Consider the following 22,044-nt stretch of genomic DNA (forward strand, 5'->3'; position numbering starts at 1 on the left):
CTCCGGGGGGCGCCCCGCGGCTGGAAGGGGCGGAGGCGAAGCGGAGCCTGTCTGCAAACAAAGAAAACTTGGCAGGTTGGTGTGGAGGAGATGCACCGCGCTGGGTCGGGCACCCGCGGTCTCGGCAGTCACAGCTGGAGAGGATCGTGTCGTTTTCCACGCTATCGTGGCTTTTTTCAGTAAGGTTTTGGCCTGACAAAGCGGATGCTTCCTGTTCCCTTTTGGCGTTCCAGGGTGCTTTTTAAAGCAAAAAAAAAATCTTTACAGAGCTTGTTTCCAAGCCTTTGGTCAGAGCTCTCCCTGGAGCGTAGGTGGATTTTCGGTGGACATCACTGGGAATCAGGTGGAATTTTAACAGCATTTCATTGCTTGAAGTGTTTAACATGGCTTTCATAAAGCAGATTACAGCATTTCGAGGCTGTGAGAGGCTTTTAATAAAATCTGTCAGCTTTTACCTGAGATTGTTAAAAGGGATTGATTATTCATTTTTAACAGTTTGAGTGATGGATATTTTTTCCCCCTTCAGTTGCCTATTCTGTTAATGTCATTGAGTCTGTCAGTGCAAACTGTTGTGCCCTTAAGAGAGTACTGGTTTCACTGCTGTGGTAAAAAGAGGGGATCTAAGGTTTGGGAACAAGCCCTGCTTTGAACAGACTGTTCTTCAGATTAGTGACTGCAACAGCTATAACTACGAAAATGAACCTTCTATACGTTTCCTCAGAGAGAAAAAAGATAAAGGAGTGATTCAAGACCATTACACAGCATCTTGATTCAGAAAGGAGACAAAACAAGTCACAATAAAACATACTCTCCAGTCTGCTGGGATCCTCCCATTAGCAGCTGAGCATTAGTAATTCTTAGAAAAAGAATTTTATTAGGAAAAGTATTTTTCTGGTTATGTAACAGTAAATATCCACATCACACACCTTTAGGAATCTCCCTTGCTGTTGGGATGTTTGAGCTCTGTAGGCTGGAGAAGCGTTTTTGTGTTGCAGCTGGAATGTAACATGCACAAATTCTCCCAAGATCTGAGTTGTACAATTGGACCACGCTCTTTGTGTTGAATTCCCAGGTTTGGAGCATTAACAAGCTGGGTACTGTTTCATGTTCTAACTTTGATTTATTAAATTATTTGTTAAGAAGAAGGAGTGCACCATCCTTAGTTTGTCCTGGTGTTCATTTTGGAGTATTGGAGGCCTTGAAAGCCCAAGAAGCCCCAGGTTCTGTTGGTGTCCTCACATCTCTCTGGGAGTTTTGAAAGTTCTCACACACAGTTTTGTTCTCCTGGCTTTTGTCTGGCTTCTCCAGCTAACAAAATATCTCCTGCTTATGAAAATAAGATCAGGAGGAGTTTACGTTTCAAGATTTATTTTGCTGCAGCTGTTCATTTTGGTTGGGTTCTGCAGGTTGGAAAGCAGACTGCAATCAAGCTCTTGAAGTACTGAGCAGGCTTCTTTTGTGTCTAAGAGCAGATTGTTAGATTTAGGTTACATATCTGGAGCTTTGTACACGTGTCTCTCCTAATAATAGTCAACTCCAAGCTGTTTAATTTCAACTTTTACTTCTAGACCAGCAGCATGCTGCAGACTTGAGGATTTTTTCCTGAGGAAACAAATCTAAATAAAGGCTGCAGCACCCAGCCATCAGTGATGCAGCCAGTCCTTTGGTTCAAGCTTCAGTCTTTGCTGTGCAGCCAGTTTGATGATTAAAAATGAACCTTCCCAGGGTACTCTTAAAAAAGCTGGAATTTGACATGCCCACATAGTTATTTTTATTTTTTATTTGGCTCAGAGTGGTGGGAGCAGCCCTTGGCATGATACTGGATGGAACAAGGGCACAAGTAGAGCATGAGAGCATTTTATTTTTGTAAGTGCCACTGAAGAGCAGTGGAGATACAGTGCCAGGCTGGAATTCTGGCGGGAGCTTACCTGGATGGTTGGAGTGATGTGCTGGGAGTGCAGCTGGGGCTGGCACAGGGTGTGAAGCTGCCTCTCTCCACAGAGTGCTGCGTCCTCCCGGCGGCGGCTCCAACTTCTCCCTGGGCTTTGATGAGCCCCAAGAACAGCCCGTGAGGAGGAACAAAATGGCATCCAGCATCTTTGGAACTCCTGAGGAGAACCCCCCTTCCTGGGCTAAAGCAGGTGAGGCTGCAGTGCTTTGTTTCCACGTCTGCTGCTGGGGATTGATTCATTTTGTGGCTCAGCCTGATGCTGCTGGTGGCTGGCGTGGAAACCAGAGTTCCCTTCCTGCTTGGTACTTTGGGGTTATAAATGATGTCTGTTGCAGAGAATTGTTTATTTCTCATTAATTTCTTCCAGAAGGGTTTATTTTATGCAAGTACTAGGCATGTTGCAAGCAGAGAAGTGTATTTTGGATGCAGTTTCTCCAAGTTCAGTCACACAAGTGGACTTGTGTCTTACTGTTTGGAGTAGTGCTGCTTGGTCCTGGCTATTCAGAGGCAATTTAGCCTCGTGTTCTCACAGCTGGATTTAAGCTTCCCTTTCTGCAGAGCACTGCCAGTCTGGGTGGCCTTGGGACCCCAAACTCAATCTGTTTAAACGACACTCTCCCTGCATGGGGTGCTGCTGTAAGACAATTTGTGAGGTATTATCTAAAGAACCAGGACTTTTTAGAATGGTAGAGCCCTAATTTCAAAGAAAAGCCTCTCCCAAAGTACCCAAACCTGTGACTATTTATGATCTGCTTTCACATTAAGTTTATCTTGCAACCTGATTAGACTCAATCTCTGGTTGTAGGGGCTAAGCCAGGTGAAACCAGAGACAGCTGTGAATCCTCTGGACCACAAAGAACAAACTCAACTGAGGCAAACTGTGGAGACTTCGTAGATCCCAAGGTCAGTACTTGACTACAAAAGAGCCTGATAATGGACAATTCACACTCTGTGTGGGATTGATTTATCACGGATGTTCACACAGTTGGAAGCATTGTAGGATTTGAATCCTTTCTCTCAAATTTGTTTTTTTCATGAGGGTTCCCCTTTCCATCTGATACTCTTCCAGTATGCTGAGAAAGGAAGGGCTGGATTTTTCACAAGGACCACTTTGTAGAGCTCTTAACTCATCTCATTGCTGAGACAGTAATGAAGTGATGTGAAATCTAATTTCAGCTCTGTGTGTGATTGTGGGTTTAAACATCTCACAAACGACAGCTACTGCAGCAGACTCTGTGTGGGTCTGACAACAAACCTGGGTTCACATCCCAGCAAATTCTTACCTCAGTAGTTTTAGTGCTTTTTTTGTTTTAATACTACCATCAGGTGTGTTATTTTCTATATAAACTCTTTACCTAGTAGCAATATGGAGCATAATTTATCGTGTTAGTGGTGTTAAGTAAAATTTGCTAGATGTATAATTATATTTAATGGGGAAATCAGGGTTATTTTGAAACACAGTAAATTCAGTAAAAAAACAGTAATTTGTCTGAACTTAGATCCCTAGGAATGTAGAATAGCCTGTATTTGCATGAACAGAGTGGAGAAAATAAATCTTGTTTAAAACTCTCCAGCCTTGGATTTTCTGAAAAGAACTGGGTAGATAAATAATTATCTGAAACATTGTAGCAGACACCTTTTATCTGAGGTTTTATTTTGGTAATTCATATCAAGCATCACAACCCATTTTTGTTACTAGTTGTAGCTTGAAGTCACAAAACTGTTCTTTGTTACAAAAAATGTCTTGTTTCAATTTAGCAACTCTTGTTTCAAATATAAACGCATTTATTTTCTAAAGCTTCTGAAAAGCTTTAAATTTAACTGTTTAGTCTAATTATTTCTAAATTGTTTTAAATACTGTGGTTAGCTTTGCAAACAGATTCTTCCCATGTGGAATAGTTTACTTTTATGCAGTAATTCAGGTGCAAACAGCCGGAGACTTAAGGTGATAGATTTGTGTCAGTTTCTGTGCTTTTTTTTTTTAATCCCGATTTCTGCAGTTTCACTGCTTAATTAGCAATGTTAAATCTATGGAAGTTGATAAATCTGATGCCATTGGAGAGCCTTGGCTGCTGCTGGGAGACTCCATATCTTTGTGTCAAGCTGCAGCCTGCAAACAGATTCAGCATGTAAAGAATGTTGAACAGTTTATGTAGTGAAGGAAACTTCATCAGGGAAAAAAAAAGCTGATTTGTGTTTCACAAATGAGGTTAAATACCCTGGAAAGAACAAATGCTCTTGGCCTTGCCAACAGATAAATGCAAAGAGTTGCTCAATAGAAAGCAGACAATGCTCCTCCACTCTTGCTTGTTGCTGTCAGGGTAATTTTTTTGCCCTTCCTGCTGGGCAGTGGGAATATTCTGGATCCTGTCAATGGTGCTTGATTTGGGATGCTCTGTACAATAAAGTGTTCTTACCCACCTCTGTCCTTCACTGTGGGAGTAACAAATGTGCCACGTGTCATCAGGATTACTCCAATATCTGTTTCAACTTCTAGAAGTAGGCAAATGAAGAACTGGTTAAATTATAAGTCAATCTTTAAGAAATGGTGCTTACAAATCCACAATTTCAATCTGCAGAATTATGAGTGCAGAGCCCACTGTGCCACTCTGGGATCTGTCCCTGGGATCCTGCTGGGATCTGTGCCTCAGAGCCTGTTGGGATCTGTCCCTCAGAGCCTGTTGGGATCTGTCCCTCAGAGCCTGTTGGGATCTGTCCCTCGGAGCCTGTTGGGATCTGTCCCTGGGATCCTGTGGGGATCTGTCCCTCAGATCCTGTTGGGATCTGTCCCTCAGCCTGCTGGGATCTGTCTCTTGGAGCCTGTTGCTGCTCCAGAAGTGCCTCCCTGAGCCTGTGGCTCAGAATGTGGTGCCACATAGAGCAGTGTGCCCAGACACCATGGTCACACCATGGAGGAGTACCCACTCCATGGAATAGGAAAATGCTTTATGAAACGTGAGATGTAACATGTTCCTCTCTCTTTTCTAGGGAGGAGATGTTGGTGGTGACATTTTTGGTGAGTAACTTCCTTGGACTCCTCTAGTAAAAGCCTGTTGCAGGTGGCTTTGCAGTAGAAGAAGATGTAGGATCTATAAATGGTCATTTATTAGTAGAGAGGCAGCCTGGGGTTGTCCCTGGAACCCATCAAATCACCAAAGTGACCAGCTGCTTCACTGGAGTGTGGGCATGGAGGGAAATGTGGAATGCTGTTGCTCACCAGGCTAAAAAGGAGAACTGTCCTGTTGGTTTGTTTTGCTAGCAGCTGTCGGTGCAAAGATTTGTCTGAGTACTGGAAGGTAAGGTGGAGACTCCTGCAAAGAGTTCAGTGATTGAAAGGCCACACTGCTGTTAGAGTTGCTTATAATTAAATAGGACAGTCAACATAATTGACTTTAGTTTAGCAGTTTCCTTCTTCCCTTTGTCTTCTGAGACAGCAAACTCCACATTCACAGGAAGAATCAAACCCAGCTACTGCTTCTCCAAGTGTCTGTATTAACCAGCTCTTGACTTCCTGTTGCTTTTTTAATGCTGATTTTTGCCAAGGAAGTTGATCTGCATACTGCAAATCTCCTGTAAACAGGCATTTCCCCTTGAAGTGCTTTTTCTAGCTCTGAGGCTGGAAATGCCTCCTTTGCAAGATTCACTTTAGGAATATCTGACTTCCTGATGACAGGAATTCGTGTGTTGACTGCTGCTTTCCAAGTGCTACTGTCAACACCTTAGAGTGGTGGGACATCCCTGGGGCCATTAGCACCTCCATGTCCTGAAAAGACACTTGCTGGGAGGGGGGAGAGCTTTTCCAGAACATTTCCACTACCTCTGTGCCTAAAATAAGTGTTGCCTCGCTAGCAGGCTGCTTCTAATCCAACTGTACAGGCTCTAGGATTTCTTTCCCATGTCTGTCTGATCTTAATTAGCACTGTAGGCATCCAGTGTTTATGCCTTGAGTAGGAGGATGTGGTTTGCTAATAGAAGAAAACTGCTCTGAGGGCTCTGCTGCTTTTCCTGGTGTTTGTTTAAACCAGCTCCCCACAGGGCAAAGGAAATCCCACAAACAACAGGGAGGTGAGAATGGCTGAGGTGCCAGGAAGCAGAAATGAAACAGGGCTGCTTGGGATCAGGACAGCTGGCTGAAATTCAGAGTGCAAAGTGGTATTCCTGACTTGTTTAATAAGTGCACATTCTCACAGGTGTTGTATTTGTCTTTTAGTTTGTTTCTGGCAAGTGACAGTGAAGGAAGTTCTTATCAAGGGTCAGGTGAAGCTATGCTGGGAGGTGGTTAAAAAGCAAGTGTAATGGAAGGTAACTGGGATTGTTTCTTCTTGTGGCCATGACTGAAAATTAAATTTTTGAAGGTGGCCAAGATGAAATAAACATGGCAGGCAAAGGTTTGAATGTTAAACTTTCACTAATGGTACTTAGGAAGGAGTAGGAATTAATGCCTCCTGGAAATGGTGTCTGTGGCAGATACCTGAACATCCTGATGGATTTTTAAATTAATTCCTACCATTGATTGCTTTGGGTATTGTAGTTCAGTGGAGCCCAGTCTCTCTGATCTGGCTGTCCCTCCTCCCCTGGATTTTCCTGCTGTGGGGATGGCAGACCTAGGCTGCTGAACATCCCACTGGCACACCTGGGACTTGGTACTGGCCTTGTAGGGCTGTCTGTGGGGTTGGGAAAGGAACAATGAACACCTCCAAGCAAAAGCTGTCTGCTGACAAGTTCACAGCACAATCAGATTCTTAGTAGGTTTCTGTAATTAAAAAATGTTTAATCTTTTGAATGTGGAAATTATTTTCTGTATGTAAATGATTATAAAACCCCAAGTGTGTGTCAGGTGGGATGTGTATATTTATTAATCAAGCCTGTCTAGGGTAAAAAAACGATTTATTTTGCAGCAGGGCTCTTGTTTCCTCTTTGGGAGCTGTAGTTCTTTTCTGGGCATCAGAGTTCTCAGTGGCTTGCAGTGCACTCTGCAGGGAGCTGTTTCAGGAATTAGACCTTTTCTGAGAAGGGAGGAGCTTTAATATTTTATCTGATCCTGTTGGTTTTACCACTTCACTCATCAGGTTGGCAAAGTTAGCTTGATTATGTGGGAAGTGCTAACGTTTATCAGCTACACAAGGAGCTACAGAAACTTCCCCCAAAGCCTCCTGTGCTGGTAATTCTTGTTTCTTTTGTGATTCAGGGGCAGTGTGAGCTGCATGAATGGGAGCAGCTAAGGAGAATCAGGCAGTGCCTGAGTGTACCTGACCCACAGGAAGGTGGAGCCTGGACCCTGCACAGTGCTGGGACTGTCCCCAGGCAGGGACATGCAGCCCTTGCTGACACAGCAGCTACAGGAGCTTCAGGCTTAAAATGTGGTGTTAACCCAGCACAGCTGAAACAAACAGTTAATGAACACAGCAGAGGATCTCTGGTGGAGATTATTCCTGATAGCATGGGGACTGTGCTCAGATGCTGGAGTTCTTTGAGATTATTATAAGCATGGATATAGGGGGAGTTCAGTGGGCAAAAGCTGGGTTTTGGTGTTTCTGATAACATTTTGCATTGAAAAAAAATGAACTGAGTTGACACAGGATGTGAGGAAAGCTGCTGCTGGGGGTAGGAAGAATAGGACAAAGGGTAGGACTTAGTAATTACCTTTCAGGTTGGAAAAATGAGCTATGGGAGATGATGGTGGAGTTGGTTTTATTCAGTGCCTTTGTCTGTGACCTGGAACAGGTAATGAGCAGTGAAGTCTCCAGTTTTGTTGGTGATATTACCTTTTCAAGTAGTCAAATTGTGCTGATGGTGGGAAAATCTCACTGCCAGAAGGACTCATCTAAATGAGGCAGGCAGGTATAAAGGCAGGATAATCCCTGTGTAAGCAAGTGTAAAGTAATGAGTTTGGGGGGTGAGGGGGGGAACCCCCCAAAAACTAAACCATGACAGCCTTGTGTTCAGCTCTGCGCTGTGGTGCTCCCAGGATCTGCCTTGAGTCCTTCCCCTTGAAATTCTTTGAGATGTTTGGAGGTGCCAGCAATGTACTGAATGTCATCAGGGAGAGGATGGAAAATTACTTACTTTTTCCTGTAAACAATGGTAATAGCTCCATATCTTGAATTTTGTGTACAGTCTTTGATGCATGAAGTGCAGGGGGTTGTAGTGGAGGTCACAGGGAAGGTGAAGGGGGGTGCAGTGGCTGCTCAGTGAGGGGAGATTGGAATAGTTGTGCCTGTTCCGTTTGAAAAGAAGGCTGGGGGAGGAAAATCAATCAAGATCTGCTAAATCATGAAGCTTAAGCTTCAGGGCAGCAGTTCTTTGCATTCTCCCAACCCAGAATTAGTGATGATGAGAGGAAGCAAAGGGGTCTGTTGAAAACAGGTGAGGTTCATCTTCACCACCAATGTCAGGGGCTGCTTGGTGCTGATTTGGGCCTTTGGCTCAGAACTGGTCATGCTAATCTGTAAAAATGTGAGATGCTGTACTCAATTGTCAACAGTACAGATACTTAGTTGTTTGCTCCAGTATCTAAAGTGCTTCCTGTGAAGAATTCCTTCTGTGCCCTGTCTTTACTTGTGGTTTGCTCAGAAGGATTTAAAATAATCATGTGCTCTCCAGGGAGTGTACAATCAGAGCCTCCCCATGCATGGCTGTTCCCTGGTGTGTCCTGTGTGAAGCCTCAGAAGTGTGTCAGATCCTTTTCCCTCCAGTTAGGAAACTGGGGATGCAGTTTGAGCTCTTGGTGCTGCAGTTTTAGCTCTTGGTGCTGCTGTGGCTCCCAGCACCTGCTCAGACCTGAGTGACAATGCCACAGTCACAACACTGTCTGATTATATGTAGAAGCCTTAAGCTGCTTGTCATTAAAAGAAATGAATTGCTGGTGTCCCCTAATAGCAGCTGCTGAATGTGGCTCTTGCTGAAGGCCTGAGACTGAGCTGTAAGGCCTCAGATTTAATCTGAGAAACACTTCTGAGGGCTGAGTCTGCCCTGCCAGTGGGAGACAGCATTGGAGTGTGTCTGTACCCACGGACAAATCTGACAGGAGCTGAGCTTCCGTCTGAGCCAGCCAAACATCTGGCTCTCATCATCCACATCAAACACTTTAAAAGCTTCTTTTCTTCTAGAAAACACTGAGGCTGATGTAGAAGCTGCCCCAGGTCAGAGTGAAGAAAAGTCCCTGCCTGCTGCACCTGTTCCTAGCCCAGTAGCACCAGCACCTGCACCCTCCAGGAGAAATCCACCCGGTGGCAAGTCCAGCCTAGTGCTCGGTTAAACCTTTCCCTTCCTGACTGTTTTGAACTTGTGTCTGTTTTCTTTCCCCCATGCTTGTGAACTGCACAACTTGAGCCTGACTGTACATCTCAAATTTCTTTCATTAAAAAGAAGCACTTTATGTACTCCATCTTTTTTTGAAATTAAGGGTTTTTTTCCACTTCTGTCCTGTGTTTCCCCCAGATCTACTGGAAGTGACATGAGTGTTTTCTAGTGATAGACTCGAGGGAAAGCTTTATGAAGTATTGTAATGTAATTCAAAGGAGAGTAGCTTGGTTCTAAGTGTGCTTAGAGGGTTTTTGTACTGAGATTTTTTTTTAGAACCCCTTAGCTTTACAAGGGTCTAGAATCCTGGTTAACCAGGCCAGCAAACAATCAGCAAGAGCAGTCCCTTCCTCCACATGTGGGATTTAGGTATCTAAAAGGCTTCATTGACTGCATGTGGTAAATGCCTTGAGCCCTGCTGTGCCATATAAATCATTAAGTGGTTAATGTACACCATGCTGCCTTTAAAAACAAAATAAGTCTTGATACTGGACTACTATGACACAGGGTCTGTGCCAAATAGAGGGCTGATGACCAGAGCCACCTGGCCTAGTGCTGGGAAGGGGCTGATTCAGACTTTATTCAGTAAAAGTGGAGTGGATCATATAAATAAGAATTACAGGGCATTTTTTTTACAACTGACTCAATGCTGTGCATGATCATGCTGGTGCTTGACCATGAGGTGAAAATCTCATCCTTTAAAGTGTGTGTTGTAATTTCACAAAGCTGGATTGTTGCTTAAAAGTAAATAATATAGAAATTTTGAAGCAGTGTTTCCTGTGTGGGTTTTATTTCACGGGTTTGGTTTTGCTGTGTTCTGAGTTGTCCTTGTCTCAGCTAACCTTCCCTGCTCTAACAGAGGAGAGTTCTTACACCTGGCTTGAGGTCACCACCATATGCTGACTTCCCCTGAGGAGAAAATCTTCTCTCTTCATTTTTGGCTTCTAGATCAGAGAACTGTGGAATATGGCTTGATATATATTATGGTTTACCCAAAACAGTTTTTTCTCAAGAAAACTGAGAAAAGTTTATTTTCCTCATTAAAAAGAGAACAAAAACAGAGGACCCTAAAAGGGGAGAGGGTGGAATTGAGACCAAGCCATGAAGTTCTCTGCGTTTCTGGAAGGGCTGTGCTGCCCAATAAGCCCCAGCAGAGCATCTCTATGGAGCTGCTGTGTCTGCTGGTGCCTTTCCCACCCTTCTCTGGGAAGAACTGGTGCCTGAAAGCACCCTGGCTTTCCAGATCCCTGCTGGAGAAGCCCTGCCCTGGGGTGCTGAACCTACGGAACTGGATTTGCTGTGACCTGTTCCTGCTGTCCTCCAGCCGGGGGGGTTCCCTGTCCCTGATGTGCACCGTGCCCTGCACCGAGTGCACAGAAAGCACGGGGAATAACCCATAAATTAATATTTCCTTTGCAAGCCTCGTGCCCAGGGGAGCTTGTTAATGCTCCTTGATGGATCAGAAGATGGTTCAGTGCTGCTGAGGCTGCGCTGTGCTCCTTTCTCCTCGGGCGGGGGACCCGGCAGTGCCACCGCGGGGTCCCGAGGGGTGGCGGGGGTGGCTTTTTTGGGCTTTTGCTCTATTCCCGCTGGAGCCCAGCCCTGTTCCCACGCGGGGCTGCCCTCGAGGCGTTCCGCCCCGCCCCTTCATGCATATTCACCTGGCTAATCTGCATATGCATGAGCGCCCTCGCCGTGCCGGACCGGGGGCGCTGCGGGAGCGGCGAGCGGGCTCCGGGCTCGGCATGGGCAGCGCGGCCGCGCCGCTGCGGGTGCTGCTGGACATGGACGGGGTCCTGGCCGACTTCGAGGGCGCCGTGCTGCGGGAATTCCGCGCCCGGTGGCTGCGGGGCCAGCACAGCCTCCCCACCCCGCTGGAAACCCCTCCCTGCCCGCCGGGCTCTGCAAAGCTCAGCCTGGGACCAGAGTTTTTAAAAAAACCCTTAAATTACCTTCAGGTTTTTTTTTGTCTAGATGGGATTTGTGTAAGGTTTAAGGAATATTCAAACAATAAGTCATGTTTGTTTAAGTTATTAATAACCAAATTCATGCCTACTCACTGTATTTGCAGGTTCCTAGTTCCAGGAACTTTTGACCATCAATAGTCATCGATCTGAACTCCAGCAGTTTGGAGCCTGTGGAAATGCTGACTGGATTCGTATTCCTGTCTATCAGCCCAGTGGAGGAGCCTGCACTTTTCTATAGGACAGGAGGGAAATGAAATTGTCATTTCTTAGTAGTAAAAAACCATCGGGCTCAGTACATGATCTTAAAATGAGCAATAAACTTCTAGGGAAAGCGTTCGGCACAGCCTGGATCAGCATCTGTTCCATTTCCTCACCGAGTCCTCGACTGTCCTGTGGTGACCAGAAGGAAGGGTGAAGTCTGGATTTACAGTATTTGTAATTTTGTCTTGCAGATCTCTCTGTTACTCTTTCAGTCATTAGCAAGCATTAAAAATAGCAGCACTTTGCATGAATGGAGGGTGTTCCACCAGCTTTCTCCTGCTGTTCCTGATCTCTTACCTGCTGTGCACTCAGCTTGTCAGGGCATGCAGAGGGAATATGGCTACAGGATTTCATTCTGTACAAACTCAGATAGAACATATATAGTTCTTGTCCTGCTGTGGAGCAGTGTGAGGATGTGCAGAGCGCTCAGGGAGCTTCGAGTAAGTTATTCTGCTGCAAAGCAAGAGCAAGAACATGGGTAGGTAAAGAAGATGCTTCAGTGAATGGTTTGATGGCAGAATTTCTACACACACATCCCTCTGTAAAGGGTTGGCTATCCTGCAAGAAGTCACTGATTATCAGTGCACAAATTAAGGCTGCATGAAACACAAAATTAGAAATATTGTGAATCCAGACTTCACCCTTCCTTCTGGTCACCACAGGCCAGTCAAGTTCCTTACAGGACTCTAAGGAAACTGCTGATCCAGGCTGTGTTGAACACTTTCCCTGAGAAGTTCATTGCTCATTTTAAGATCCTGTACTGGGCCTAGGAGATTTTACTGCTAGGAAATGACAATTTACATTCATTTCACCCCTGTTCCATAGTGACGTAAAGGCCCCTGCATCAGAGTAAGGGGCAGGAGTGCTGGATCCAGTCAGCATTTCCACAGGCTCCAAACTGCTGGAGTTCAGATCGATGACTATTGATGGTCAAAAGTTACTGGAAGCAGAAACCTGTAAATATAGTCAGTAGGTATAAATTTGGCTATGGCATTGCATAAACAAACATGATTTTTTTGTTTAAATGAGTATTCCTTAAACAAATCCTGCGAACAACAACAAAAAAAGTTGCAAGTAATTCAAGGGGTGATGACTTTTTCTTTTTTTCTTTTTTGGAAGGTCTGTAATCTGATCTATGAGAAAATTGCCCTTTGCTTTATTTCTGGAACCCTCATTCCCTAATTTGGTTCATGCTTATCCTGTTCATCCCCAGACTTTAGGTGTGGCAATGAAATATCCAGATAGCTGGTTTGGATCCCAGCACACCAGCAGTGGCAGAAAACTCTTATCTTGCTGTTGTAGCCTGACTTCCTAAGGAAATAAGTTTCATGGAGCTGTGCTCTGTGTCTGTCTCGTTCAGTAATCTCTGGAGCTTTGGGCTGGTTCAGGTATCTTTGGCAGAACAATAAAGTTATAAAGATGTGAGGCTCCTTTGGGTTTTATGTAAATTCCATCCATTAGTTTAAAAACAGTCCTTGTTTGTTCTGCTATGGCTCTACAGAGTGTCTGTGGGACAGGAGAATCCCTGTGGAAAGTCTCTCCTTGGCTCCAGCTGCAGGGAAAGCTTTGGCAGGAGCCAGCAGCCCTCACAGGGCAGTTTGTGGGGCCGTGCAGGGAAATGGAGCCTGCAGTTTGTCAGTGCTGAAAGGAGGAGATCAGCTGGACACCAGGGTTTCAGCTGGACACCAGGGGGTCTCTTTGTGGCAGGTGCCAGCTGTGTCTGTCCATGAACTTCCAGGGTGTGGGATATTCTCCTGGCAGGGCCTGGGAAGTGCTGTGATGATGATTTATGCATCACCTCTTCCTGAGTGGTGTTCATGCTTAGTTGGTGCTGAGCAGCTGCCCCTTGAAAGTTGGGCCATTACTTCGTTTTTGTTTCTGTTTTGATTGCAAGTTGATCATTAATTCCACACTGTAAATCCATTTTATTTAGAAGGGCTTCTAATCCATTTTATGTTGTTGAAGATTTTTTCACTGCGCTTGCCTACCTCCCCTCCTGTGTGTGTGGCCATTTTGTTGGTGGGGATTTATCCCCATGCTTCCTGGCCCCAGGCAATTTCAAGAAAAGGACTTGACATCCCCACCAGTGGTAAAAATTTCTAGAATTATTTTGAAGTCCTGCAAATGGGAAAGCATAGGGACAGATGTTGTCCCTCCAGTTTTGTATCCAAATTGTTATCTTACTAATGGAAGGAAAGCATTGGTGGCACGAACATGAGGAAAGAAAATGGTTTTACTTTCTTTTTCTTGTAACTTTTTTATGAGAGGAAATGGCTTCTGGTTCCAAGAGTCATCAAATCAAATTTCTTTCTCCAACAAAGCCAGACTTTTTTTTGATGTGGTGGAAACTTGCCAGTTTCTGGTGTCTTGCTGAAGGATAAAAGAGCTTTCAGACATGAGCCCCAAGTCTGTAATTCAATCTCCTTGGAAGAGCTCCAGGGAATTGTTGCTGGGATCAGGGAGGCTTTGCATGGAAACAGAGATCCGGGCAGATCTGATTGCCATGTCTGAACCTAGACAGGCTGCTTAACCTCTTCTGATCTGCGTGTGAAATCAGGCAGTGCTTCCAAATTTCTGGCTGTTGATTTATGAGTATTTGTAGGTGATGATAACTGAGTGAGCTTCAGGATCTGGGAGTCTGGCTTAATGGTGACTCTACCTCACTGCTGCTTAATTGAAATGGGTTTTTGTTGATGTTCCACTGGTGACATAGAGCAAGGAGATCTTCAGCTGGAGTCTAAAGAGCTGGACACACTTCTAAGCAAAGGCTGCAGCCTGCCTTTGAAGAATACTAAACAAGAATTAAGTTTTACAAACTGTTCAGTGGCATGGGAATGTATGACTTTGATGCTTGTGGAATAACGGTGCTTTGACACTCCTGAAGTTCACTATGTGACCCCAAGGAAGTTAAGATTTGTGTGTCTCAGGGTAAAGAGATATTGGAAGCTTAACCTCTCTGTCTGAAGGTGAAACTTAGGCCTGGAAGGGGCCTCAGCCCTTGGTGCTGCTGTGGGTCCTTTGCCATGATGGGATGTGGCATAAGGAATGGGAAAACCCCTCAGCTGTGACGTGCTGTGAAACTCTCATTTAACACAGGCCACTGAATAGTCACCAGGGAGTAATTCTTAAAATGAACTAACCAGAGCTGGATTCAAACCAGTATTTTTTCTAATAATAAAAGGCATGAAAATGTCTTACCAATAAATTAAGAAGAAAAGAGACTGGAAGGACAGTCCTACCTGGAAATTGCCCTGGAAATACTGCTCTTCCTTTCAGAGGTTAAAGATACCACTGTACTGTATCATATTAAATACCTTTTTGTCCCATGTTTGGCTACATTAGCCTGGGATAACATTGCTCCTCCAGAAATCTTGTTTCTTTTCTATTTACACTCAAAAATGATTCTACCTTTCAAGCTAACCTCCTTCACCACTTGTTTATCGTTAACTTCCTCTCTGGTTCATGTGGCATCCCACCTGCCTGTATGGAAGTCAGGTTTACACCAAGAACAGGTGCAGACACAAAAGGGATAAAGCCCTTTTAACCACAGAGCTCAGCCCAGTGCTGGGCCAGGGAGGGGAGCAGTGTCCCACAGCACCCTCAAACGCAGCCCACATGGGGCTCATGGGGTGCACAGATCACCTCCCACAGAGCCAAAAGTTCTTGGGGAAGCACAGGGATCACCTGTGAACTTCCTGCTGCAGTCTCAGACTCTTTGGAGCAGATTTTGCACCATGACCTCAGGGGAACAGCTCCATCCAGGCTGGAGCCAAGGCCACATGCTCCTTCAACAATATTTGAAGTGGATGGTTGAAAATCAAAAAGCAACAGACATGGAGATTTCCCAGCACTCTCATCCTCATCTTTCCCTCTTGCTGAAGGGATTCCCCTGGTGTGGCTGTGCTGGCCTGGCCATTGGTATGGTCACCTCTGTACCCTGTTTGCTCTGAAGGAGAAGGAGGCTGATGGGCAGTGCCTGTGTCTGCCCACCCATCCCCAGTGAATTCCTGAGCCCTCAGCTAATCTCAGCCAAATGTGACAGAGGAGGAGAAGCCTCCACTTTGTTCCTTTGGTTTTCACCAGAGCCAGCTGAAGGACACCTGCTGGGAAGGGTGGGGGGGAGCTCTGCCTCCCTCAGGCCCCCAGAGACTCCAGCAGGTTGGGGCTGGCTGTGGGAGCAAAGCCAGGCCAGGGCCAGCTCTGCCTCCTCATGAGCCACCAGAAAGTGACTTCTTCTTGTGTGCCCAAGCTGGACCTTTCCCAGAACCCGAAGGTGAGAAATTTTATAATTCGGTGCTGGGGGGAGGCACCAGGCTGTTACACAGGGGGTGACTGGAGGGTGCTGTGACAGAGCACAGCCACTGCTCATGGTCCTCTGTCTCCTGCAGGCCAAGGTAGCCAGTGTCTATGAGTCACCTGGCTTCTTCCTAGGCTTGGATCCAATTCCAGGAGCCCTGGAAGCTGTGCAGGAGATGCTCCACATGCAGGAGTAAGGACACTTTGCACCCTGCAGCCCTTTTCCAGGATCTAACACACTTTCCCCTGCCTGCTAACAAAAGCTGTTTCTTTTCAGTACTGAGGTCTTCATTTGCACGAGCCCTCTCCGGAAATACGAGCACTGCATTGTGGAAAAGGTGGGAGAGAATTGTTTTTATTGGGTTTAATGCTGCTTTTGCAAGGCTTTGCTGTTTCATACTACCCAAGTTGGAGCTACTCCTTTCCAGAGACAGTAGCTGCTCCAGCTGCCAGGCTTCCCTCAGTCCTATCTGAGGGATAGGTTCTCACACACAGAGCAGTAACTCAGGACAGGCAATCTCCAAGTGCCACATGGTGCCAGAGTTGCTGTGGAGCACGTGAGCCCTGGGCTCTTGGAGCTGGGCTGGGACCAGCTGTGTCAGCAGGTGACAACAAAGGAACTGTTGCAGTGTGACCCACAGGGATGGGGTATTCCCAGGGGATTCTACTCTGGAGAACCACCAACCAACAAAACCTACTTCAGTCTAAATCTGGAGCCTCAGATGTCCCAGAAGAGGTCAGTGCTGTGTGGAGGAGGAGGCTGTTGTGTTGGAATAAATCCTTTTTGCCTGTGGTATGAGAATGGAAAGGGGGACTTTGATCACTGGAATGACTTAGATGGGTACAACCCATGTGCTCTGGGCAAGCAGCCCGTGCTTCTCACAAACTCACCAGCTGGGCACAGCCAGGGCATTGCTGACTGAAGGCTGTCACACAGGTTTAATCAGCATCCTGGGCCGCAGCCAGTCTCCATGTGGGGATTCCTGGACACAGATAATGTTTACAGGGGGAAGAAATTGTTCTATTAGGGCTGGTCTGACAGGAGTGATGTGCAAACTGAGGGCACAGCAGGATTTTCTCCTCTTCCTTGTCTCTGCAGTATAAGTGGGTAGAGAAACACTTGGGACCCGAGTTTGTGGAGAGGATTATTCTGACCCGAGACAAGACCGTGGTGGCTGCTGACCTGCTGTTTGATGACAAGGACACCATCCAAGGTTTGAACAGCAGTTCCATGGTTGGCTGCTGGCTGGGGAGCTGATTCCAGCTGATTCCAGCTTTCCCCCCTTCCCACAGGTGCGGAGCCGAACCCGAGCTGGGAGCACATCCTGTTCACCTGCTGCCACAACCGGCACCTCCAGCTGCCGGCCCCGCGCCGGCGCCTGCGCTCCTGGGCCGACGACTGGAAGGCCATCCTGGAAAGCAAGCGCAGGCAGTAGTCCAGGAAGGGGATGCTGTGCTCTTCCCACTGCCAGGAAACAACCAGCCCACCCCCTGCCATGGCCAGGAGGCACTGTCACCGCAGGGATCAGCCATAGAAGAAATGAGCTGTTCCTGTCAGATACAGTGCTCTGAGTTTCTGGAAGATTGCTCTGCACTCTTAATCTCTGTAGTGTTTTGGATATTTGCTGTTGGAGAAGAGAAACTATAAACTACAAGCAGCTGTGGTTGGATTTTTGTGTGTGTTTAACCTCACTCCTGTTTGGTTTGTGCTGTCCAGGGGCAGAGGGGAGAGAAAGAGAGGAAGAAGGCTCTCACACGTGAGCAGATCCAGTGTGGGCGTCTGACAGGAAGCATTGGGCTCAACAGCCAAACCTTTTAAATTTTATCTATTTAGCCACCCTGGTTACTGGGTTTTCTCTTGCCTCATGGCTGATAACGAAAAGAAACTAGGCTGGCTTCGATTTCCTGGTCCATGTGCTTCTCACACAGAAATGATTACACAGCATTTAAGTTAATGTTTTATTAACAGAAGCTTTTACAAGACAGCTGTTCTCACGAGCTGGACTGCCATGAGCCCCCCTCCTTTTTGTTTTAATTACTTTGCCTTTCTCACCAGTAGTAATAAAAGACAAACTTTCCACATCTTCATTTCTAGAGTAGCTATAGCCTGCCTTATGTAGTGATTCCGTAGCTGGCTGCCTGTGCCATGACTAGAGGATGGCATAACTAGTGCCACAGGGATGGAGAGATTGTGAATTGCCAGGGCAGGGAAACTCCTTTCTCTGCAGGAGGAATACATTTCTGTGACGTTTCAGTGACTTGAGTTGACACTTAGTGTCACTTGTCACGGGCACTGAAGGGGAAAGGTGTAGCACAACTAGCCAGGAACTGGAGTGGATATAATTCCGCCCAATAACACCAGCAGAACACCCCTCATTGCTGGGAAGGGTTGTTTGTGCAAGCTGGGTGCTGAGCTGCACTTGGCAAAGCACTTTCCAGTGTGCAGCCATGACCTGCTTTATTTTAAATATTTGCAGGCTTAGCCGTGTGCTTGGCCCAGCTGCCGTGTTAGTGCTGTTCCTTCCTGCTTGTTATCCAAACACCAGCACTGGTGGGACCAACTCCCCACTTTTAACGCCACTCTTGACCTGCTGAGCAGAAAGTGAGAACAGTAGGAGGCTCCTCTCTCCACAGCCCTGCTCAGTCCTTGGGCAGAGGAATGCCCACTGCTGTGTGCTTGCTGAGGTTCCTGGCCTCCTCCACCTGCGGAGGGCTGCAGTAGTCCTGCAGGAAGATGGAGGCCAGGTTACTGAGGCGCGTGTTGGCCGAGAGCGAGAAGCGGAGCATGCACTCCACCACGGGCAGCGCCGTGGTCTGCGCGCGCGACCGCGGCGTCGTCAGGAACATCAGCGTGGTCACGGCCGACACCACGGTCTCCTCGTTGGAGCTGGACAGGCAGTTGATGATGGGCTCCACCCCGTTGGCCTCCAGGATGTACTCTTTGTTTGTTTTATCCAAGCACAGGTTGCAAAGACCACCTGGAATGGCAAGAGGAAAGTGTCTGAGGTGATGCAAATTCACCGCTCATCCTTTTCTAACATCCAGATCTTCTGTATGGATGGAAAATTCTTAACGATTCCCTAGGCCACATGTTTTTGATTGTATCCAAAGATTTTCCACCAGCACACTCCTCCTGCATGTCATTAGAGGGCACTGTTAGTGCTGCACATAACTGCTTCCACAGAATGATTCCAGGAATTCCCACTCATCCCTCATAGAAGACACAAGCCAGCAGTTTATTGCAGGTGCTACAGAAAGCCAGAGAAACTGGCTTTCTCTGAAGCTTCTTTCCAAGAAGCACAGAATGTTTGAAACTTGAAACTTTGAGATGCAGCCACAAACCTTAAAAATCAAATCCATTTAGTATCATCTCACAGAACCACTCACAGCATCTGGTCTCTTAGCTTATGTTCAGACGATGAAAAATCGTGGTAATGCAGTTCCTCAAAAGATTTATTAAAATTGTCAAGTAAGTATTCTAGAAGACCAGTTGCCAATAGCAGAATGGATGTGTACAATGTACCTGGCAAAATCTATGTATTAATTACTACCTCTCTACAGAAGAGATTTCAGTAAAAAGTTAATCAGGTAGTGTTTAGGATAAAAACCCAACATCCTTTCCAGATAGTGTCTTCATTAAGCGCTGTAAGGTCATGGAAGACACGCCCGCCTCTGACTTCTCTCCCATTCTGCACTAAACGAGGCTTTATCAGCACAGCGTGAGTTTGTTTTTGGAGCATTTGGGGCGGGTTAGTGACCAAACAGAGCTCGAGGCCGGTGTCCCTGCCCCGGTGACGGCTGAGGGTGCTCGGGGCAGCCCTTACCCATGGCAAACTCCACCAGGGTCTCGTTGTCCTCGGTCAGCATATCGAGGAACAGGTCCAGCACCTGGAGCTGCCGCAGATACTCGTAGTTGCTGGGATCGTAGGCGAAATTGGCCAGGTTCGCCAGCACCTGCTCCTTGGCCTCTGCAAGGGAAAAGGAAAAGGGTCGGGGGTGTGAGGAAATGCTCGACACGGAGAGGGCCAGCGAGCAGCGGCGTTTCTTACCTGTGCTGTCCGTCACCTGGAACTCGGGGACGAGCGCCTGCAGGTACTCCAGCCGACCCAGTTCCATCAGGGGACACCGCACCGGGCTGCCTGTTTCCCCGGACAGCGTCCGCTCACGGATCGGGTGTACCGAGGAACGGAGACGAACCGGCCGCCCCTGAGCGGCCGGAACAGCCCCCCCGCCGCCATTTTGTGGGCGGGGGGCGGCTGTACTCCTCTGAGGATGAGAGGTGGTGGCTGATCTGTGTGTCTCGTATCTCTTTCTAAATACATGATATATTATTATATACTTTATATAAAAATAAATGAGCCTGTGTCGAGATGTTTGACTGTCTCATTATATGGCAGAGCTTTGCTGTTTAAACGCTTGGTTTTGCAAAGCCGCTAACCTTTCCCCACTGATTGCTTAAATAATTTTCACCTCTGTGTATGTTTTGCTGTTCCATCCCAACGCTGTTGTCCTTGCGGTAGTGCTGTTCCTGGATCACTTCCAGTTTAAATAACGGGATCGCAATACATGAAGCTGAGGGAGAAAAGGTAAAAACAGGGCAGCACAGTACTTGCACAGTGAGTGAAATTATCTGGGGGGAAAAAAATGAAACAAAGCCCGGGACTGAATGAAAAGAGCAGCAGGTGATTCCATCTTGGTTGTACAATGGTTTGGCCACAGAGCAGAGCAATTCCCTCGTCTTGAAGTAACAGCTCAGTGAAACCACCACAGTTTTACGTGCTGCAAGAGGATTCAATTATGGTGCATGTTGTGTAAATATACAAGGTAAAGGTTAATAAAGATCATAAACTGTGGGAGTGGACTCTGCAGAAATTTGTACTGCTTTTATTGAAGCAATTACGTGCATGGCTGTTCTTCTGTGGATAAGGCAAGGAACAGGCCGTGAGAATATGTTGTCTTTTGTGTTATCTCTAATACAATTGATTTTCATATCGAGCACACGAGTCATGGAGTGATCCACATGGCACCAGTGACAAGAGTGGTGGGCTGATAACCCACACAGCTGAGGGCACTGAAATATCTGCCCATGACTACATTAAATAGAAGGATGAGCAAAGAAGCTTCACTGAATGCAGTAATGCTAAATATTTTAACATTGTAATGGTGTGGGAAGATACAGAGCATGAAAGGGAAGATATTTATTTCTACCTGGTATAAAAGTTTAAGTCAGGCTAAGTGCTAACAACTTCAGCTCTTAGCATGATTATCAACTGAAGTTGTTAAGTATTTATGTGTATGTCTAAATATATGCATGTATTTTTATCTGCTTATTTGAGTATCTCTATCTGAAAATAATCTGCAAAGGTGCTACAAAATGTGTCTATATTAGAATGTTTTGCTACTGTAGTAAGAAATCTCTTCTAATCTGTGCCTTTGTAAGTGGTAAGTGTTGCTATACTTTAAAGCCTCGTCTGTCATTAAATAGAAGGTGAATGAGTAATGTGGGAAAGCAGGAGCAGAGAAAGCAAACACAGGCAGCTAGTCCATACAAACAGAACACTGCTGGGATTGACTAATAAGGGGGGAGAACTGTGTTTAAAAAGGAAAAATGTGATTACTTCTGTTTGTAAGAACTGCATTTACCTACCGAATATTGGCTGTATAGTTTAATGGTCTGAGTGCTCCAAGCACTGGCTGTTTGCCAGGGCAGTTCCCAGAGCAGGGGCTGGTCTAGCCAGGGTAGTCACAGCTCTAGGGGCTATTCTGGTGACTTCCATAGCACACTGAAGCCAGAATTCAGGAAATTTTAATTTCTAGTAGTTGTTTCTTTTCTTATAGCTACTAGCTATGTCTGCAAACAGCAAGCCAAGCTCTTAAATTAAGTGATTTTGCACTTCAGAGGTGTCTTAGAGTGTGTAAGAATGCTGTAACCTTTATTTGGGGTTTACTGCTATTAAATATAAATCATTAATATTGAACTTTCCCAAGTATTACCCTGGCAGGGAATCTTAGGCTTTTAAGGATCATGATCTTGCAATACTTCAGTGTGAACTTCCCACTGTGAATGTTTCATTTCAGTGAGGAAAGGTGCTTCTTGCCAAAATGCTTATCTTGCAATGGTCTTGCAGAATATCTTCAATGATAAAGGGAGCAGGGGAGGGGCAAGAGGGGACATGGGGAGCAAGGAACATATAATTCAGGTCAATTTTTGTGGCTCTGCTATTTCTCAGAGATTTGTAACCTGGCTGAGTTATTAGTGTTTGTCCC

General features: G+C 46.1%; 3 protein-coding genes across 3 annotated transcripts; 2 read left to right on the forward strand and 1 right to left on the reverse strand.

The window, feature by feature from the left end:
- The first annotated feature begins 1,983 nt into the window (after positions 1-1,983).
- JPT1 (Jupiter microtubule associated homolog 1) lies at positions 1,984-10,026 on the forward strand. Its single transcript, XM_005424578.2, has 4 exons — positions 1,984-2,141; positions 2,757-2,854; positions 4,940-4,967; positions 9,061-10,026. Exons 1-4 carry the CDS (start codon positions 2,084-2,086, stop codon positions 9,207-9,209), a joined length of 333 nt encoding a protein of 110 aa, XP_005424635.1. The 5' UTR covers positions 1,984-2,083; the 3' UTR covers positions 9,210-10,026.
- Positions 10,027-14,747: 4,721 nt separating this feature from the next.
- Positions 14,748-17,447, forward strand: NT5C (5', 3'-nucleotidase, cytosolic). Its single transcript, XM_031059990.1, has 5 exons — positions 14,748-15,754; positions 15,870-15,970; positions 16,055-16,115; positions 16,877-16,991; positions 17,071-17,447. Exons 1-5 carry the CDS (start codon positions 15,692-15,694, stop codon positions 17,211-17,213), a joined length of 483 nt encoding a protein of 160 aa, XP_030915850.1. The 5' UTR covers positions 14,748-15,691; the 3' UTR covers positions 17,214-17,447.
- Positions 17,448-17,722: 275 nt separating this feature from the next.
- Positions 17,723-20,027, reverse strand: ARMC7 (armadillo repeat containing 7). Its single transcript, XM_031059989.1, has 3 exons — positions 19,827-20,027; positions 19,602-19,745; positions 17,723-18,755 (listed from the first exon to the last, which is right to left on the reverse strand). The coding sequence occupies exons 1-3, from the start codon at positions 19,891-19,893 to the stop codon at positions 18,418-18,420; spliced, it is 549 nt and encodes a 182-aa protein (XP_030915849.1). The 5' UTR covers positions 19,894-20,027; the 3' UTR covers positions 17,723-18,417.
- Between the last annotated feature and the right edge of the window lie 2,017 nt (positions 20,028-22,044).

This window comes from Geospiza fortis, unplaced genomic scaffold (genome assembly GCF_000277835.1).
Source record: "Geospiza fortis unplaced genomic scaffold, GeoFor_1.0 scaffold244, whole genome shotgun sequence".
NCBI classification, from domain to species: domain Eukaryota; kingdom Metazoa; phylum Chordata; class Aves; order Passeriformes; family Thraupidae; genus Geospiza; species Geospiza fortis.

What these genes read in the sequence shown, in the direction of transcription:
- JPT1 (XM_005424578.2), top strand. Translation starts at nt 2,084, where the DNA reads ATGGCATCCAGCATCTTTGGAACTCCTGAGGAGAACCCCCCTTCCTGG. An exon ending in GAGACTTCGTAGATCCCAAG is followed by an intron (nt 2,855 to 4,939) that starts GTCAGTACTTGA and finishes TCTCTTTTCTAG; the next exon opens with GGAGGAGATGTTGGTGGTGA. An exon ending in TGTTGGTGGTGACATTTTTG is followed by an intron (nt 4,968 to 9,060) that starts GTGAGTAACTTC and finishes CTTTTCTTCTAG; the next exon opens with AAAACACTGAGGCTGATGTA.
- NT5C (XM_031059990.1), top strand. Translation starts at nt 15,692, where the DNA reads ATGAGCCACCAGAAAGTGACTTCTTCTTGTGTGCCCAAGCTGGACCTT. An exon ending in GAGATGCTCCACATGCAGGA is followed by an intron (nt 15,971 to 16,054) that starts GTAAGGACACTT and finishes GTTTCTTTTCAG; the next exon opens with TACTGAGGTCTTCATTTGCA. An exon ending in AGCACTGCATTGTGGAAAAG is followed by an intron (nt 16,116 to 16,876) that starts GTGGGAGAGAAT and finishes TTGTCTCTGCAG; the next exon opens with TATAAGTGGGTAGAGAAACA.
- ARMC7 (XM_031059989.1), bottom strand. Translation starts at nt 19,893, where the DNA reads ATGGAACTGGGTCGGCTGGAGTACCTGCAGGCGCTCGTCCCCGAGTTC. An exon ending in CCAGGTGACGGACAGCACAG is followed by an intron (nt 19,746 to 19,826) that starts GTAAGAAACGCC and finishes TTTCCCTTGCAG; the next exon opens with AGGCCAAGGAGCAGGTGCTG. An exon ending in CCTGGTGGAGTTTGCCATGG is followed by an intron (nt 18,756 to 19,601) that starts GTAAGGGCTGCC and finishes TTGCCATTCCAG; the next exon opens with GTGGTCTTTGCAACCTGTGC.